The sequence below is a fragment of the Pungitius pungitius genome, chromosome 15 (genome assembly GCF_949316345.1).
Source record: "Pungitius pungitius chromosome 15, fPunPun2.1, whole genome shotgun sequence".
NCBI classification, from domain to species: Eukaryota; Metazoa; Chordata; class Actinopteri; order Perciformes; family Gasterosteidae; genus Pungitius; species Pungitius pungitius.
In genome coordinates, this window is record NC_084914.1 from 10,722,822 (window position 1) to 10,743,178 (window position 20,357).

The 20,357-nt window shown below is 46.0% G+C and overlaps 1 protein-coding gene and 1 long non-coding RNA gene across 3 annotated transcripts; one reads left to right on the top strand and one right to left on the bottom strand.

The window, feature by feature from the left end:
• Nucleotides 1–747: 747 nt before the first annotated feature.
• Nucleotides 748–3,419, bottom strand: ticam1 (TIR domain containing adaptor molecule 1). Of its 2 annotated transcripts, none has more exons than XM_037459496.2 (2): nt 3,007–3,419; nt 748–2,783 (listed from the first exon to the last, which is right to left on the bottom strand). In XM_037459496.2, the coding sequence occupies exon 2, from the start codon at nt 2,682–2,684 to the stop codon at nt 924–926; it is 1,761 nt and encodes a 586-aa protein (XP_037315393.2). In that variant the 5' UTR covers nt 2,685–2,783; nt 3,007–3,419; the 3' UTR covers nt 748–923. The 2 variants fall into 2 exon arrangements, with proteins under 2 accessions (XP_037315393.2, XP_037315392.2); XM_037459495.2 differs by having other exon boundaries at nt 748–2,827.
• Nucleotides 3,420–11,606: 8,187 nt separating this feature from the next.
• Nucleotides 11,607–20,085, top strand: LOC119209871 (uncharacterized). The gene is made up of 3 exons (XR_005119591.2): nt 11,607–11,758; nt 17,821–17,873; nt 19,880–20,085. It is a non-coding gene; the product is annotated as an uncharacterized LOC119209871 (long non-coding RNA).
• The last annotated feature ends 272 nt before the right edge of the window (nt 20,086–20,357 follow it).

Genomic DNA, 20,357 nt, shown 5'->3' on the forward strand with positions numbered 1-20,357 from the left:
TGATATGAAGAGGGAATCTTAAGTAGGGGCTGATCAGTATTTCTTATTATTGTACAGTAATTCTGTAAAAACATGTCAAGGAAAGCAATTTTAGATCTCATTTTAGATTTCTCTCATGAAATCACAAAGCACACCATCACACAGTATGTTTACTTCCTGTGTCCCCAAACTGTGGTTTAATAAACTACATCAATTGAGGATTTGCATACTTCTCCCGCCGTTGATTAAAGGCAAAATAAGCAGTTTCACGGGGGTGGATAAAAAAAAGCTCACCTATCAGTGTCTATGTGACTACCTCATACTTGGAATGAAATGCACCTTTAAAACAAGGTCACAAATCAGAAGAAATAACATGAGGAATAAAACACATAGGACAATAAAGCATAATAAAGCAAGAAAAATAATGTAAAATCAAGTATTAATCATTTTCGGTCTGAACTCCTCGATGCAGCCTGAGAATATCAGGACACATGTTGGCTCACAGACAAAGATAAAGTGTCTTTAGCTCTCACATGCCACAGCAGCAGTGTTGTTGGAGGACACTGGCTTTGCTGATGGGCAGCAACGAGACGTGTGGAACAACATTGCTCCCTAGTGTCCACAGTGGGTTTGCACAGCAGAGAAGATCAGGAGGTGTACATCACATACTGGTCACTAGATGGCAAGCCTCTGTTAAATTTCTGACACCATTGTTCTGCTCAAAATCTTTCTCTCTTTCTCTCTCTCTCTCTGACAAGGCACTTCATTTGATATTTTGAACATTTTATTGAATTTCCTCCACCAACAGGGTTTAATACAATGAATCAATCCGCATGTGTAATGCTCCACAGCAATTGTTACAGCTCTGACGGTGTTCAGACAATACACTACTACACAACTATTCCTCTCATTTACAATCACACAAACATAACAATCATTTGGGGTTATTGGTCCTCCCCTGAATCGTCTTTGTCTGCAGCTCCGCTCACAGTCATTGTAGAGTCGTTACCAATCATGATGTACTTAGCATGTTCTATGTGAATACTATGTGGATGATGTTGCCAGGGACCCATGGCGTCGCCTTGTTCAGGTGGCACGCCGGGTCCGAGAAGACATTTCCTCGCTAACAAAAGCCTCATGTTCTCTTCATCAGGCAACTGTGCTGCACTGCGCTCTCTGATCAGCTTCTGTTGGGACCGGTGTAACTTCTTCCGTCTCTCCTGTCGCTCTATCTCCCTCTTTGCTGTCTGCTCGGCGTTCCAGATTTTCCTCTGGTCTCGAATCTTCGCTGGAGTGAATATCTTTTTTATTTTCCTGTCAAAGGTCCTGTTCTCCTCTAGTGGATTTATTGTCTGTAGCACCAGGGGGAGGCTCACTTTGGGCATGGCGTTCTCCTTCGGTAGAAGAGGTATAACCGTGTTGTACTTGTGTCGGTTGTTGATGGCGTTGATTAGGGCACAGTCCGTCTGTGTGTCCAGCATGCGCGTGTGGAAGTTGCGGGTGAGCAGCAGAAAGGTGAAGGCCGAGTTGTAAATGGCGTCCTCCACACACCTCAGACTGCTCTTCCCGGGGATGGCAAAGTCCCCAGAATAGGTCGCACCTTCGCTACCAATGACCTCTTCCATTTTTTCCCTTATTCTCTCGGCCTCAACTTCATCCTCCTCGGCATGCAGGATAACAAAGTCATAGAAGTCCGCCTTTTCATCCTCTTCGGCATCGTTACTTTCTTCCACTTCATGTGGCACAGGGTTCTTGGGTAGAACGATGTTGGTGGAGGTAGGTGGTGCAACGGTTGGTTTTGTGGGTTGATTTAGAGACTTACTGCCCTCTGCAGCTGCCAATTCATCCACCTGTGAGTGTTGATTTGCACCAGAGAGAGGAGGTTGAGTGGATTCGGGCTGAGATGTGAGGGATGAACCAAGTGTATTATTTGCTTCCCATTCGTTGTCAGTGAGGGCAGGTTTGGTCTTCAGTTTGGATTCATCAGGATTTTCTTTGTCATCTAGGAAGGTGGCTGTCGGAGGTATACTGATCTCTAGGTGAGTAGGGTATGAAGGCATTGAGGAGGTCTCCTGCAACGGGCTGGGCAGACTGTACGCTCTCTCGGACTGATCCTGAGACAGGGTCACTTTTAGAGTTGTGTTGCCTGCATCCAAGCTGCCAACAAGATCGTGGCAAGGCCCTGACCTGAGATCCTTCGGGGAGCACGCCCACTCAGCACACTGAGGCCCACAGACAACTTTAGCTTCCTCTGCGAGAAGATCATAGTCCAGTTTCTCACAACCGCCTGTTGCTTGATTGTCACCGAGAAGGGCTCTCTTGTACGCCAGATCCCTCAAATATGGATCACACATCCTTTGTTCTGACAAAACCTTAAAAATACGAGCCAACGCTGCCAAAGATCCTACCGCAAGCTCCCGAAAAGAGCCGCAATGCTCGGCAAAGTCCTCTAATTTGCCTTTACTTATCTGCAACTTTACAGCTAGCTGAGTTGCAAAGTAGTTGTCCTTCAGCGTTTGGAGTTTGTCCAAGGCCCGCACCTCCTGCTGGAGAATAATCAGACATAAGGCGTGTACGATATTATCTTCAGGAGAGTCACCTAGCTGGAATGTTAGGCTCAGCAGCCGCTGTGGAGGTGCTTTAACTAGTATGTCCAAGACGTCTTTCAGTCCTGTCTCCGGATGTTCTTGTCCCTCGTGACTCATTTTTAATTGAACCTGTTACTCGTATTTCAGGATATGGAAGAGAAGCGGACGGGATCACACCTTACTTTCGGATATTTTCTTCCTTATTTGTTCAAAAAGCTGTTGAGGAGAGAGGCGCACACTTGTTATGGGCATTCTTCTTTCTGCAAAGAGATAAAAATCAACATCTGAAGCAATGATCGTGGAATCCTGGGCTCTTTGTTCTAACTGTGTGTTAAAAAAGCAACGACATACATTTGTTTGTACAAACATCTCAAATTACATTTAATAGACGAGATCAAACTGGCCCTGAAACGATCATAACCCTGACGACATAGCTCACCTGCATGGAGTCCAAGGAGCAATAATAACAGATTGACTCGGATTGCCAAATAAGGAAGTCACTCAGGTTACTTTTCCCAGTTCAGTTCGCCCAGATGAAATGTCTTTTCTTCTAACAGGAAGCTCCTAGTGCGCTTGACCACTGAAAGCCGGTGTTCAGTCTTATCAAACCATTAGGGACCAACTTTATCTGTGTCAGTCGAAGACATCCACCAGCTTGAAAGTTTACTCAACAGACTGATGATGTCACAAGTAAGGGAGCTCATGAAGGACAAAAGACACAAGCAGGAAGGAGGAGAAACACGCTGTGTCTTCCAAAACCCTTTTCTTTTCTTCTTTTAGTACGACCTTCAGATGCCACGACAATGCGCATGCATGTGTTGTGTGTCCAGTTAAGACCCACTGCTGCTACTTCCACCAGAACAAAGTCACAACGTGGCACTCCAACGTTGACCCTCCCCCTTGCTCGTATATCCGCTCTGCAGAGGATCGTGGGTCAGAATGAACACAAGCCTTCTGGCATGCGTGCTACAAATTGAGACCGGATGCAGATCAACATTCCCGCTTCTTTCCTCTAGTACATTTGACATTTTCTGCATGGAGACCTGCTGAATATGTATTTCTGGCATACACAACAGTTTGGTGTTATTAGAATTGAATTGAACCAGAATTGCTGCTCACTTCTATAACCTACGCTTTAAAGAGGTTTGTGAATAACCAGAATGCTCTTGCTTTGCCTTTAGACCCTTGTGATGAGTGAGGAAGTTACTTCAGCTCCTCGCGCACAATGGGCGCTGAACACAGAGGAATTCTGTTTTTTCTCCCCCCCCCCCCCCCCCCCTCTCTCTCTGCTGAGAGGCAAGTGTATTTTTATCCACGGAGGAAACCTCCAACCCTGTATTTACCAGGGGTGGGGTCACACCACGCAGACTGCGAGCCACCATCAAACCCCTCACTACAGTGCAGACAGAGAGTCTCTCTGTGCGATGTGTGATGTGTTTACTGCATGACCACTTCTGAGGGATTACAGGGACTCCATAGGAAGTGTGGCTTCTATGTTTATTGTGCCATTGGTATGGCTGTAGTGTATATACAGGATAAAGCGTCACCATTCATTTGAGCTATATAGCACACACTGCCCAGACACAAGTCTCTTGTTTTAAACATAGCATAACAGTGAATAGTATAGAAAACCAAGCGACTGTGTGGAAGTCGTTAGGACAAGGGGGTCAGTATCATACTTTAAACACAGAGATTCTATGCTGGTGAAAGGGGGGGGGAGCAGCTTTCTGCACATATTTAGTCTGTGCTCTGTGACATTCACCAACCCTCCTGACTCATGTTTCCTTCTGCTGCAGGGGAAAACAGGGTTTGGTCCTCGCTGGGGGGCCGTGGCTACATCTGCAGAAGATGCATATAAAAAAATAAAAATAAAAAAAACACAGTGGAAATTATATTCCTGCGACTTTCCCGTCCACCAAATATCAACTAAATGGATACTGCACATTTTTCTGCATGCCTGATGCGCTTTGCATTAATGCACAACGTTTGTTGCCCCCGATACTGGTCACAGGATCAGATGGGACACAGAACACAGTGTAACACTGGCACCTGTCATTCTCAGGTTATCAAAAATGCAACAAGCTCTTACTTGAAGGACTGTGGATAAATATTTTAGCACAGGATATGTCGCCACCCCCTTTTGTTGTGCGTGCCATATTCGATCAATGCTGTTGGTTGAATTTCATGTCCATGTATTGTCACAGCTTTTGCAGACGCCATTTGTGTCCAATATATGCAAAAAATGGAGCATCTCAGAGAGATTGTGGAGGAAAGATTGGATAGGGGATCGTTGAGCTTAATCCATCTCGGGATTTTACTACCTGGAAATACATCCAACATGAAGCCAGAACCCATCCATATGTACAGCAGACAATGCAGACTCAATTTACGCATAAATTACAATATCATCTGATATAAAAAATGTTCTTTATATCTTGAATCTGTAGCGGAGCTAAAATCATGCCGTCCCACAGAACTGCCACACAGAAATAGAGAAGAATACTCAAAAAGTTATAATGTCTGCCATAAATATGGCAATTTTAAAATGAATTCTATTAACTAATCTTTATATTTGCTAAGGCATTGCAGCTTTAGACGGGATCCTAAATTAAATACGATTTAGCAATTTAATAGTTTATTTATTGTGTCTCTGAAATTTAAATTTAAAGAACCTTTTTTTTAAAAGTGGAAAATAAGACACAGACCCCTCCCCCCCAGTGACTTGCGTACACTTCGTAACATGAAAGCGCTCACAAAAAAACCCCCACACACACTTTCACACTGCCTCAGGATCATCCTCAGTCAGTTACATAACGTACTGCCAAACGTCCGTCTTTATTGAGGTCAGTTCTTTCAACATGCAACACGCCCTCCCAGCAGCTGCGTTAGTCAGCCTGGCGATAAATTTGCCTTCACCTCGAAACAAAACATATAGTAAGACGCTCTGTCGGTTCGGCAAATCATAACTTTGGACAGCTTTGGTAGCGGTGTTTGTAGAAAAATGCTTTGTGACGCCAGCTTGTTTTTGAAGTTGAAATATTCACGTTGTTTCAACCCAAACACATGCAACTTTTACGTGGTTTTCTTACCGTGAACTGAAATGCACAGATGTGGGTGTCTGTGTGTGTGTGTGTGTGTGTGTGTGTGTGTGTGTGGTTTCTGGCCGTGGGAGAGAGCCCTCGGGGAAACACAGAGGGGTCACGTATAAGAGGCTTTAGGGCACACAAGTGAAAAGGAGGCCCTTTCTTGGACAGAGACTACGGATTAGGATGAAAGACATATGAGTGGGGGATGCTCTCTCCTTTTTTTTTTTATCTCTCACAGGCTTGCAGCATCTCTCTCCCACATTCTGCATGATATCTATTCAAAACAATGAGCAAAAAAAATCAAGACGCAGATAGACAGGCACAAGACAGACACGGTAGAAGATGCAAAGAAGAAGATACAAAGCCTATATATTGATATGATAGGGGCAGAGCAAAATTTGAATTGAGACCCTGACAGATCGATAGCCTCTTTAGAATTCAGCTTGTGAGAGGCCATAAAACGCTCTGCTCCTTTCCCAGCCACTTGATTCGTCACACATGCTTAAGAGAATTTATCACACTCGCTTCTGGCAGGCAAATATACGCTGCACACACATGTACATGTGAAGGCACACACAGATCCAAGGCCATTCAATCGAGCGTCCTCTATTGAACTAGTGAATGAAACACCTGCACTTCAGCCAGTCAGCAGATGAACTTTTTTCATTTCTCTGCATTCTCCGCCATTTTGTTGAGAAAATTACAAAGCGGGATTCGGCTTTAAAATGTTACGCAACATAGCGATGTTTGCCTCCGATGACGCCATGGACGGTTGCTGCTTTAGGTACCCCACATGCACGGAGGCAAACCTGGCCCGTGCGTGTGCTGCGTATCAAAGCCATAAATCGAGCCTGCTATTACACGCTGAGGCTAGTTTGTGTTGTTGACAAAGCAGGGTCAACAGATCTGAGTTAATGTGACAGTTAACTAGCATTAATTCAGGAGCAAAGGTAAATGAAGCGGGCCTGCGGACACGACAGGGGAATGCGGTGGGGACGGGAAGACGTGTGTACTGTACCACACTGGACCATGCTTGGGTGAGCATGTAGGCCATGGCAACAACAATGCATAATAAGGCCTCTGGTGATGGGGGATGGATATGCACACACACAAACACACGCATACACAGAGACGTGCACTCATACGAACACACACACACACACACAAGCTCACACGCATGCACAGACATTGACGGTGATGGGGCATGCAGCAGTTTCTGCTCATATCAAGAGAAAGTCTTTGATCAGTGTGACAAGAAGGGCACTCGCCCCAAAGGAATTAGCCAACTCTTTGCAAAAGCACATCCACAATATATCTGGCATGTTCGCATTTTCTACAGAGAATGTCTGATATTTAGCCTCATTAATATGCATAATGTATGAATATGATTTGTTCCGGATCAACGTTCGGAGTAGCATGTCCAAGAGCTGTGTGATAATCATAGAGAGAAGAATGTGCAGAAATTCAGGTTGTACATGTCTGAATAATCCCCAGAGTTTAATAGGTTTAAGCTGCACAAGCAATTTACATTTGGCTTTTAAATACCCACAACCACCATTGTATTGCGCCTGTGAAATTATAAAAATGACTGCACTCTGACTGCAACAAATTCAACATTTTCTTGTATTTCCGCCTTTAGAGTCTGAGGCTACAGCACTCACGGTATCTCACGGTATCATGTTTAATATTTACACGACGCATATATGTAATCGATATCCTTGAATGAACAAATGGAAGATGTTTAGAAAGGAGCTCATTCCCTTTCTAGATGAAGATTGTTACCACTCTGCACGTTAGATACAAGGCTAAAGCGGGCAGCTGGTAAACACACAGAGATTTGCTGCAGGGGAAAACAGACTCGCTCCAAAGAAGAAGACCTAACACAAACTGGACATTGGACTTCAGTATTTGTGCAGATTAAACAGAACCAAATACAACCAAAGTAAAGATGACACCTTCTTTTTAAAGATCTTGCCTGCAGCAAGTAACGAAATACTGGCTTCAGAGAAATAGTCTCAAAGTTCACCTCTTTGTCAATGTTGTTCTACGTCTTCAAAACTAGATAACCTCCTCCATACAGCTCCAAAAGGAACTGAGAGAACAACGGTATTGCAGTATTTTATTTACAAAATGTTTTTTGGTCATCATCCCATATTTCTTTGATCGGTTGTTTTGTATTTTTGTGAATCGGGGACCTTGAATTGACTTGTTCATTTGTAAGTTTAAAAGGACAGGAATTCTATAACTTAATGGACAGAATTCAGAAGAGCACCGAGAGGAAGAGGAGAGGATATAAAACATTTTGTGTCAGAAATGAACAGAACTAAAAGAATAAACGGACCCAATCTGGCGGCACTTGCCGTTAGAATCGCTGCCCGTCCAAAAGCACGTGCCCAATCCCCCATGTCACTTTTGTCCATCTCCAAACCCTGCGGATGCTCCGCTTGTGTAGCAGATGCACATAACCAAAGGATGTGAGGCATGAAAGCAATGGGAAATTCATTACATATTCCTACCCCCCTCCGCTCCCCATAATCACCACAATTAGCAGACATCTGCAGTGACTCCAAAGCTGGGAATGTATTCAGGCAATCAGAGCAGCTTCACCGACAGCACTGACAGCAGCCCCCTCTGTGATGGCCCTCATCCTGAAGGGAAGCATTCCATTAGAAACTCAGTGATTAATTGAGACGGAGAATTTGCTCCTGGCGTTGAGCAGGAATGAGACCCGACAGGAGGCAGCCATGATGGCAGAGTTGTGCAGCGTGGTTGGTGGAGGTGGTCCGGGGGGTTGCCGGGGACCGTGGCACACTGTTGAGGATGTGAGATAAGGCGCTCACTCGCCGGGGTTTCGCAATTAGCTGTGTGAGAACAGTTACCAGACAGCAGCTATATGAACATTTTCTGACCTATAAAGTAAACAAAACCTGTGTGGGTCTAATGATGATCCCATTTTTATAGCTACTTACGTTTGGAGGCATAATAAGCAATCGGTGTTGATTGCTGTGTTTCTGTCTCCTCCGTTCCCTTTGGAAAATCAGGGGATTTTTATTACCCAAAGCACTATAGCCCTGTATGGTGGGCATGTGCACATAGCTTGTAGATAAATGTAACTCATATGTGCTGAAACTTTAACAGAATAGTTTGATAGAGTTGTGTAAATGTTCATCGTCTACCTCCCAACCTTAAGGGGAATAAACAGAATTCATAAAATGTCTAACAAAAAACTTTAAAATGTCTGACTGAAGAATTTTCATGAATGTTGCGTTGCCTACTGTACAGTACGTGCTCCATCTGCAGAGGATGAAAGCATGTGAGACAGCTCATCTCTGAAGCTGTTGGAGATGTCCCTCTCACTGGGCACAGTATGGAACAGTCATGGTTCTGAGCCCCAGCTTAATACGTTGTCATGGTGATTAACAGTAGCCTATCAGACACTTTCCATTAGGGGTTGGCTCGTCTCACACACATATATGACATAAGAGTAAATATGCACCTCATACACAGGCGGACGTGTACAATTGACTTTTTATGAGGGAAGCAGAAGATTCATGAAAACACATTTTAAAGTTCACTCAAATCTGGGAAAAAATGAGCCCTTTTCTTCAGCTCGGATGTTCTTCTGGTTTTGTGCCAGTTGCATGAAAATGTCATCAACACGCCCATTCACTCGCTGGGATTTCTCCACACAATGAATTCACACATGGGCTCCATCGGACATTACATTCACTTTGTGGTGAGGCGATTGGAGACCAATATGCATCTGTAAGTTCAGGCTTGTTGCGTGTCAAAGTAACTGAAATGACCGAAAGCAAGAGAAAAGTGAACACAAGTGGTAATACTCGAACACAGTGCGGTACCCTTTATTTACTTCATGTCCTTTGACCTTTGAAGGAAAACTCAACTCAACATAAAATGTTTATCTGCAACATGCCTAAAGATAGTGTTTACATCACAATTAGCAAGGAGTCCGCAAGTCAGCAAGCTGACTCAGTAATATCACAACATTAATAACATCAGGGAAGGGTCAGGAAATAATGTAATGTTTATTATCTATTTACATAGATCGGTTATAAGCGTTTTATTATGAATCACATTTGTATTTCCAATTTGTAAAAATTCCCTTTTAGTAATAGTAGTTAGTAGTAGTCGTAGTCTCCTATTTTCTTGGTAATAACGTAGAAAAAATAATCCATTAATGCTTTGATTGGGGAATCTTTATCTGTCATATAACTATAAGAAAATGTATGCATCCATTGTAATGGTTCTTTATCACAAAGAGGTGGCAAAACATTTAAAGAACCAAAATCAAGTATGAATTTTTCAGAATATGGAATTTTAAGGTTTTCATGATTGAAGCTGAAGCTAAATTAAGAGGAAAGACTTAAAAAAACTTAAAGCAAATCATGCCGGGGCAGTTATTCTCATTGGGATGTTTGAAACTAGACCGAATGCTGAATAAATCTACGTGCTTTGCTCCAGAGAGCATCATTCCCACCAGTTATGCAAATTAGCCTTCACATCAGCACAATAATCAGATGATGTGCTGCTTTGTTGAGATTTGAGCGCGCTATTTCAGCGGTTTAACGGAGACAAGAGCAACGAGTCTTCCCAAAAAGAGCTAATTCGCGCTGGAACGCCTCTTGACTGTCGTAAAATTGTAGAGTCATAATGAAACGGGTGTGATCCTCCGCTCGGTGCTTCCTTCCTTCCAGTCCAAAGGGTCTGGGCCTTGTAAAGGCCTGGTTGGAGCATCACGGACAGACCGCCGTTCTTGCTGTGTGGAGAAATGTGTTCAATCACCATGGCTACCAGTCGGAGAAGAGCCCCCGCTGTGGTTATTAGGATTTCTCTGTCCGCTCACAAACTGGCTCAGTATGCACGTTTATAACCTACAGTCTGTATTGTGGATGTGAGTCGGTGTGTGTGTGTGTGTGTGTGTGTGTGTGTGTGTGTGTGTGTGTGTGTGCAGGAGGCCTTTGGGTCAAGGGGGGGATTTAGCAGAGTAAATATCCCTGTGTAGAAGGAGTGATGGCATTTTATTTTTCTAGAAAACACCTTAAAATGGACTGGCCCTCCTTCTCCACAGTAGCACTGATGCGATGTGGGAACACGAGAAAGCTTTGAGCGGTATTGATTCAGCTGAGTACTCTCGGAGCGAGAACCAGAGGATCTGAAGAGAGAATTATCCATGCACCATTTCCTCCCCTACTCCTGTGTGCAACATTCTGCACGTCCAGCTGTCTCGTAGCCTACATACAGCAGAAACTCTCTCTCTCTCTCTCTCACACACACACACACTTGCACAGGGAGAAAGTCACATACACACCGACAGTCTTTCTTGTGGTTTGATGTTGTGAAATAAGGGTAGTTTGATTTATTTATAGTTGTTCTCTTCCGTCTGGTTTGTCCAGCATATTGAATTTTAATCTTAAAAGCATAAAGGGAAAGCTAAAAAACATTTAGGTACATTAATGTTAGTATTTAATATAAATCTTTTCCATATTTTGAAATTGCCATTATGGGTTTTTTACAGTAATCCCCTATAATAGGAGATCTGAGCTCATTTCAACCATCAATAGTTACCACAAACACTTAAAACAAGAGCTCCAGTTTGCCTGTACGTCCACGAGGGGATTAAAAGAAGCCATAAAGTGTGGTGGATAAATCCACCAATGAAACCTGAACAACTGAGACATGGCATTGTCTGCATATGCCCCCACTATCCTCCTCCTCTACTCCCCCACCCGGTTCCTCCTGAATAATACACGACTCCCCAATTCCCCCCCCCCCCCCACACCTCCCTCCCGCCCACCGTGGCTCACCGACCAATGGCAGACGCGCGTCTCATCAAGCTATCTCCTCTGAGCCAATCCCGGCCCTCCCGGTGCTCCCAGTAAACCGGACGCCGTCCCTCCTGCCCCTCAGACAGACGCAGGCTGTGGGTCGGAGCGGCGGGCGCCCTGTCGGCGGAGAGCGCGTCTCGAGCGGAAGTGATGAGAGTGAAAATTACCCGGTGAGCCGCACATGAAGAAACCGCATCGGTCCAGCTCGTGACCGCCAATCCCGTTGTGTTGCAAGCCGCGCGTGAAGGCGGGGGATGTTGTAAGTATGCCATCACGTAAAATGCATAAATGTTTTTAATAATTAAGTATTATTTTTTTGTTAAATCGAGTAGAATCGGTAAGCGTACAAAATGAAGGTGTAGTCGAGCGATTATTTTCTGGAGAAATGATGTCTAATCCGGGCGGATGAATGTGACAGCGTAGTCACGTGTCGCGGGGTCCGCGTTTGGCGCTGCGCGGGCCACCAAAGAGGCGGCTCCACGTCTCCAAAACGAGCGCAAGCGAAAGCCGCCGAGGGACAGAAAAGCGCGTCTTCCGCCGGTCTCCTAAAGCCTCCGTGCGATGCGCCATTGGTCTCTGGAGCCCCGTTTTTTTTCCCCAACTCAACTTTTGTAACGCCGCCGAAGACGCGTCGACGGTACACAGTGTACACATCCCAAAATGCTGTTTCCGCCGCTTGGAAAGTTTGGACGAGGTAATTTAAACAGACTGTGTTGCCCGAAGGAATCTCGGTGGGAGCCTCCCAAACAACATAACTTTGATTTATCTGCCTCACCAGACAGCCGGCTTCCTATTGCGCCTGAAAGTCGGGGAACACTGATAAATGGTGGCTATTATTTTTCCAGCGGAACAATGCGCACCGGCTTTTGTGCGGACCATCTGTCATTGTATCGACATTACAGCACCACCCACCCCCCGCCCCCCTGCCCCAAACAATAGGAGTGAGACACCTGAACAGAAAGCAGACACCGATCACTCACAGCCGCCACCCGTCTATCGCCCAGTGACTCATAACGCGATCGGTACGCGCGTAATGTCGCCAAAAAAATGAATACGCACTGAAAATGTGTTTCGATCAAAGGCGCAGTGAAACGCGAGGCATGCACAATGCACTCTTCTTCCTGTGCCACGTACGGGAAAAGCTATCGGAACAGTGCGAGTAGACTGCAAAGCGTCCCGAAACACTGTGCGCGCATCTGACTTGGTCCCGGAATGTGGGCCTCCAGCACATGGCTAAAAAAAAAACAGCCGGACTGCCATTTTCAGGATGGGCGCTCTGGAGAGGATGCACTGACCAGAGACCTAAACACACCTCGTCACGGGCGTTACCTCCTCGTTTTTGGGGGTCTAATGTGCCACTGAGCTTTGGCTGTGAGGGTTAATTCAAAGCAGCTGAGAGCGTTATTTCTTTAAGCCGCTGCATGCCGTGCCAAGCGCTGATATGCTTTAATGTAATGAGGCTGTCTCCATACATTCTTCTGCCTTTCGGAGTTGGTCTAGACGCTTAGTGCAGCACTACATTTCACCGGCTGTGCACTTTACACAGTGTATCCTTTAAGGAAAAATGCATGGCTTCTTATTGGAAAAACAACATGAACCTAATGCTGACATTTAATGTATTGTGCACAATCCAACGTCGAAATAACAACGATGTGATCTGGGACTTCAGTCCTTCATTGGTCTGAAGAGAGAAAGTAGCATCCTGCCTCACAGCGAGTGCATATTTGATCACGTAGGGCTTTAATTCAGTTTGTAGTTGCTCTCAGAGAGCTATTTGTCAGAGTGCGTGGAGTGAATGGAGAATTATCATCTGCTGCAACCTGCAATTGTGCCGAGAACGCTCTCAACCACAGAGCTCTATTCCTCCATAGTTACACCCCGTCTCCCTCTGGACGGCGTTCACTGAGCAATTCCAATGAAATGATGTTCCTATTGTTCATATGGCATGTCGTCATCATCAGGGAGCTTCTCCCACCATCGCATGTCACCCAACACACAAATAAGGACAAAAATCCCCTCCCCCCCTTTTCAATCATTAAAATAGAATCTGCAAACTTTAGATATTATTTGTGAGGCATCTGGAAGACATAAAAAGCCCAGATGGACAAAATTCACTGCAGAACAGGGGCTCCCTGTTTAAAAAAAACCTACCAGCCCAGACATGATTGTACAGTGATCTATGGACCCAAAGCAGAGGATCTGTTTAGCACACACACTTTGTTGTCGTGCACTGCAGGTAAATGAAATCAAGGGGCGAGTGAGTTCATGGAGGCAGGAACCTGTGTGTGTTTGTGCTTCTCTCGGGGTGTACGGTTGCAGTGTTGGCTAAATGGAAAGGTTAGGTGGTGGAGGCCTCCGCACTCCGCCTCAGGCATTGCAACACTCAGCCTATCTAGTTGAGTGAATGACCTCTGACCTCCTGTCTAGCCAAAGGCTCATGTCTGCCAGGGTCAAGCCAGGTGGCTTTCAAGACCATATTGGCACGTTCGGCAGCACATGATATTTGGTCGTAAAGTGCAAAGAGTTCAGACGGCTTCTTTGGTTAATTCAAATAATAATTTAGTGTGAGGCTGCATGTGAGTGTGTGTGTGTGTGTGTGTCTATTGGTGTTTTTAAAGTTTTTAAAAAGAAAAGAAAAAAAAGAGGTGAAGGAAAGGTGCTGCTTAATAAAGTCACTTTCATGCTTCTATTTAGCAGCTTACACTTAAGTGTTTGTGTATGAGAGACAGATATTCCAGTTGTCAAGGAGAGCCTTTCAGCCTTTCATTTATTTGATGTTACAGCTGTTGAGTGGCCGCTTTAATCGTGACGTACGGTAGACGTGAGACTGAAACATTGCGTCGGTCCCGTTCTTGTCACAGCCGAAAAGAGGAACAGCTTGTCTCAAGTCCGTCACAACATGCGCTCTATTGTATGTCGCGGTGCGCGAAACTCCCCATGGACATTTTTGAATCTTTCCCATTGTTCCTAAAGGAACGGGAGCTTTCATATGGAAGTGGGGAACGCCAGGAAATGACAGGCATTCTTTGTGAAATATTTGAAAATAAACTTGTCGGGGCCTCGCTTCTCTCTCAACAGCTAAGCAAAAACTAGAAATAAGGGGGGGAGGATTATGGTGTTAAAAATCCCTCAATGGCTGTTTTTGACTTTCTTATGCTGCAAAGTATATATTTTATTATTCGGCCTCCTGGAGACATGCCACCAGAGTTTTCAGCTCCGGAGCTTTTTGTCGTGGGCTTTTCCCTCTTTTCTCTACAGTTTCTTGAATGGGGGGGGGGGGGCATTCTCATTTTCCTCCTTATTTGTCCTTATTTCGTCTTATCTCCCCCCCACCCAACCCCCCCCTCTGCCGGAGCCCTGCTTTACGAGGTGTGACAGTGAGCTCTGGCTGCCGAGGCGCTCCGTGTGCACTGGAACTTAAAGCTTTACATTCTCCGGTTTGAGGAGGACTTAAACTCTCGTCACCCTTAGACGGCGCCTCGTACACAAGAACCCGCTTTCGTTCCGCTGAGCTGGCAGGAACGTGCTGATTGGAAGGAGAGAAGGAAAGAAAAAAAGCCATCGTGCCTTCTTTAACCTCGGCCCTTAATTACATACACACAGTTGCTACCTTTTTTACTTTGTAAGAAAGAGGAAGAAAAGTAAAAAGCAGGTGGCCACATAATTGTTCATATACATTTTTTACTTCTGTTTCCACAAGTCTCCTTCTTGTGCCAGGTGTTTGTAGCTCAACATTGTCTTATGACATTTAATAACAGCTATTATTTAAAAGCCCTTTTTCCGTCCCCCCCCCCCGTTCCGTCTCTCCTCCTCCCCTTGCTGTTTTCCCACCAGGCCAGGGGTAGTTCCCAGGTATTTGTCCAGTGTAGCGTGGTCGGGAGCCTGGTTGTTCTGTCCTTCTGGGAGACAAAGGCTGCGCGCTTCAAGGAGAAAGGATGAAAGGAAACGGGGCTGCGCGGCCACTCCTTTTTACAATGGGATACGTCCTTAGTGAGGTTGTAGAGCAAATAGCCACCTTCTCTCTTCCTCTTTTTTAACAAGGACCGACGGTGTCCCTCTATGTTTCTGTGGCAGCCAGAGAAGTGCCGTGTGAACACATAGATGTGCAAAGAGGAACGGGTATCCTTTATGTCTCTCTCTCTTACTTCAACCTGCTTAGTACCAGGCGGCAGATGGCGCTTCTCTTGTTGAAGATGTTCCCCGTGTGTAGGTTTATTTTGGTGGCATAAATGTTCTCAAATGGAGGAAAGCAGCACAAAAGTAAGTCTTTTAATAATGTCATTGATTTTGGAGCAGTACAATTTCATCAGCTGGGGCCACAGGTTTGAATCAATGTTATTGGTAATAGGAGGAAGCTAGTTCTACTGTTTACTAGAACCGCAATTTAGGATTTTTACTTTATCCATTTATCAGTGGATGGTTGACGTGGTCGAGGTCATTCAACATGCATGGATAAAGTACCACGCAATCAGAGTATGAAAATGAAAGTACCTCCCAAATCTATTCATGCTCCATAGTTTGTAGTTTCTTTCCACCTGTGGGTTTCATCAAGTATTCTTCAATGACGGATTTAGTCCCGTAGTCGGTAAAATATTTTGTCTCATAGGTACATATTGAATGAATCATACACAAACATCTCCGGCCGCTCACACCCGCTGGCGCTCGGGAGGTGGTCGGGGGGGGGGAGGGACAAGAAGCCGCGGGAGTCTTTTATGGCTCCAGCTCGAGAGACAACCTGTTCTCATGAACCTCTCTTCTAGCTCTTTTTTTTTTTTATGACATCATAAATTCCTCCATTTCCTCTGAGCAGCCCTAGGTGGATACAAAGGACATACCTGGCCAGTAATTGTCTGTCTGGCCCTCTCATCCGTCAGCCTCCATCTACTACTGGTGACTCCCTCTAGGAGATCCCTTAGGTCTGCACAGCGGAACGACGCACTGTGGCTCATTTGGTTTCTCACTGCATCTTCGTTGAGCATTTAGCGAGGAGAGTCCGCCTGGCACCAAGGCTGCATGCGTGTGCCCTCCAGACCGACCACAACAGCCCACTCTTACCCTGAGATACCTTTTGTCTGTTTAAGACTGGGGATAAAAAGCAGAAGGAAAAAAAAGAATTAGTGGTCGGAAAAAAGCGCCTATTTTCAGGGGGGAGGGAGGGAGGGAGGGGCCCTCAGGAACGTTGAGCGCCCACATTCATCCGATACACTGCTGGGGCTCCTCGGGGAGGCTGGAACAATAGACGCACCAGCACGACAACATTCCGCGGGGGTTAAAAGGGTCAAAGGTCACCCAACGACCCCACCCTGCCGATTCCGTCCCAAGGCCCCAACTTTGTGCCTTTTGTTTTTGGTTTATGTCTTCGCACTTGTCGAACAGACTCTGCACCTCATGTTACAATGTGCCCTTTACTCTCTGATAGACTCGATTGACACGGGGCACTTTCACGGTTTCACAGTGTTTGTCGACTCCCAGTTGGCTCCGGTGAGGATAGTTTAAATACACAATGTGCGCGTTTTGCCACGCAGGAGAACAAAATGAATTCGCAAAGAAGTTGCACAGACCCTTCAAATTACGTTAGATTCTTTGGCCAAGTTGTACTCTTTTAGACTTTTGTCTGCAGCTCAGGTCACATATAATATCCCGGCCAGATGTTTGGCAAGCCCAGCTCCATAAATGCTTAAAAAAGAACCACCACAAAGCAGTCAAACTGCAATTATCCCAATTTTGAATAGATTCAAATGGCCACTTTATAAAAAGGAACTCACCGGGGTCAAATATTAGGGCCGAGGGCACTGTAGGTCCCTAAAGTCACGTCTGCCCCCCGCCCCCTCCCCCCTTTTTCCCCCTTTTTGGAAAATCCCGGGCGTCGTTTTTTTTCTTCTTTCTTCTCCTCACTTCAAATAGAGTCTGAAGGCTGCCATTAAAGTGGAGCATATGCATGTGTAGGCACGGAGTGGCGTCGGAGGCCCCCGACAGGCACACTGCGAGTCTGTTAGTCATTACGGGTGAATGTACAGTGCGCACCGCAGTGGACACGCGGCTACATTAAAGTCTCGCCCACGGCCATCAGACCACCCCGGAGACACACTACCGGCACTTCCTTAGTGAGCTGCCATCGCTCAGCTTTAAGGGGAAGCTTGTTTTAGGATTTCCGGAGGATGCAAGGCCGTTAATTACCTGTTGATTAGGAGAGTCTACCTGAGATTGGGAATTTATGTGGTAGAGGGTTGGGAACCCAGAAAAGCTTTCTTCCACTTTCTGTACACTTTAAGAAGCCCTCTAACCCTTTTGCCTTTGTCTGCTTCTGTCTTCTGCCTTTAGATTTCCACATACTGCCTCCTGCTTTTGACTCCACGAAGAACCTTTCCATTCAGGTATAATTTACATCATCATCCAAATAGCTTCATGAAGTTCTTAGTTTTCTCTATTACTCCAAGTGTCACATTCTTTTGTCCTCTCTCTCGGGGGAGAAGCGTCTTAGAAAAATGTCTGTAAAGCTCCGTGGATTTAATATCCTGCACATTAAATCGGCTTACAGTAAAGGAAGGAGACATTGCTCTCTATTAGTCCGCACTTAGGAATCAAAGCCTATCTTTCTGCAGCTGTGGAGGAGCTCCAAAGACGGGGACGTTTATTGTCCGGGACAAACGGAGGGCCTTTTAATTTTGTCGAGCAGCTGACGCCTCTCCCCTCCCACTCTCCCAGAACCGCTTCACTTCAGCAATGTCGAGCCAACACGTGACTTCCATCGCAGGAAAAAAATAATAAAGTGCAGAGTCCGTTTGGTGATATTTTCAGAGAGAGGAGAGGCCCGGCTGTTTGCCATATGATGTAATTATCCGCCATTTCACAAGATTATCTCGCTCCATCAATATCGTATTTAAATGTGTGTGTGTGTGTGCGTGTGTGTTTTGATCTCTGGTTAGTACCCCTGGTGTAATGTTGAGACTGTGGCCTGCAGCTTGGCCCCCTATTTAAGCTGGGTTAGCTATGATCTCCTCCCCTCCTCACCCCTCCACCCTCTAACCCCTATCCCTCCCCCCTTCGTGATCCCACCCTCCCGCACACACACACACACACACATATACAGAGTCTTTTCACACAAAAGAAATATTCAGCTGTAGAGAGGGGGTCTCTCAGAGGGCGCGACATTGAATTGGGGGGATTAAGAAGAAATGGCTGGCTCACACTGGGGTTGCCATGGTAAAGCCCCCCCCCTTTTCTCCTCTCCCTAGACCCTCTGCCTATTTTTTGTTTTAGGTCTCATGGTGGGGTGAGGTGTAAGTGCGTGTGCGCCTGTGATAGAGAAGTGAAGATGCAATAAGGCTTATGAATTTAGTCTCTTCTCTGAGCTGCTTCACCACGAGAGGAAAGAGACTTTTGGTTCACACGCTGCAGTTCAGACACCAGCCAGAAAAACAGAAATGGGCTTTAAAAACAAGTTGAATGTTATTTACATTATTTATTGAGTGCGTAGTGTTCACTAGTTTACCACATTAGCTTTTCTATGATCATCCAAATGAATGTGTGTATTCTAACACATTCATAGCACGGGGGGGGGGGGGGGGGGGAAGAATGCAGAGGCGATCACTCAGAGACGCAGACAAAAACTGTCTTTTTTTTTTAATGACCTTCTGAATTACAGCCGCCCATAAGGCGATGCATTACTCATTCGTTGTAACCAGTGTGTGATCGCGCCAGCCTGACGTCTGCCTCCCTCGGCAGAGTAATGGATGCAGGTCTAGCCCCGCTCAATGACATCAGCGCACTAAGCCGATGAAACGGCGCGATTGAATGGACCCGTAGATCAGCGTTTGCCATCCTGACGTCAGCCCCACGGTCTGCGCAGGAGCTGGGGGGGGGGGCAAGGGGGGGGGGGGGGACACTGGCGGTGGTTGTTCCCCCGGCTCTGCCCCGCGTGGGACAATGGGAGCCCTCAGCCCGTGGGCGGGCGATGGCCGGGGTCTGAAAGGCTCGGCTGCTCAGTGGGACGTCGCAGCATTGTTCTTCCCCGGACCAGATAGTCTATAAGAACCGTGACGGCCTTGAAGATATCTCAAACAAATATATTCAGGTCACCCGAGTTTCAAAAACATGCTCTCACTTGTGTTATATATGAATGCAAATTGTTTAGGTTTCATTCGTCAAAACAATGAAGGGGATTGAATGTCTTGTATTCCATTGCATATAAAAAATTACATATTTTTGGTTAAATATCTTAAATGCTATTTCTTAATGCTGTTACATTTACCTCTTTTATATTGGGGGTAACCTGCGCAAAAGGAAACCAATATTATATCGAGGCAAAGGAGTTTCTGCAATTTCTGGTTAACTGTCCCTTTTCCTTTTTCAAGCATCTTCCTCTTTGTCTGTGTTTCAGATACTGCTCCGGGGCAATTTTGAAGTGAAGGCGAAAGACGCGCCTGCGATTAATGAGGATGTGGTAATGCAGTAAGACACGTCCTCTCAGTGCATGTCCCAGCTCAAACACACCACATGATCGTGTGTAGCATAAGCCCCGTGGACAGTGCGCTCATTCTGTCGCTGTCCTTCGTCGTCACGTCCCTCCTTCGCTGCGACCCGACCCCCCCCCCCCCCGACCCCCCTGGGGTTTGAATGACGTCCCCGGCTCTGTCCCTGTCCCCCCTGCTTGTCTGACTGTCTGTCCTCCCCACCCCCCCCCCCCCCCAACCCTGTCAGCTCGGCTCACGGTCACAGTCCTGCTGGCCTCGGTGAACATTCAACGCTGTCGGTGAGTTTTGGTATGGATCACATAAAAACCATCGACCGTTGACTGTGCCCTGAGGCTCGCCTCTGACGACGGCGGGGAAACGAGCGAGGGAAGCGAACAAAGGGGC

What these genes read in the sequence shown, in the direction of transcription:
- ticam1 (XM_037459496.2), bottom strand. Translation starts at nt 2,684, where the DNA reads ATGAGTCACGAGGGACAAGAACATCCGGAGACAGGACTGAAAGACGTC.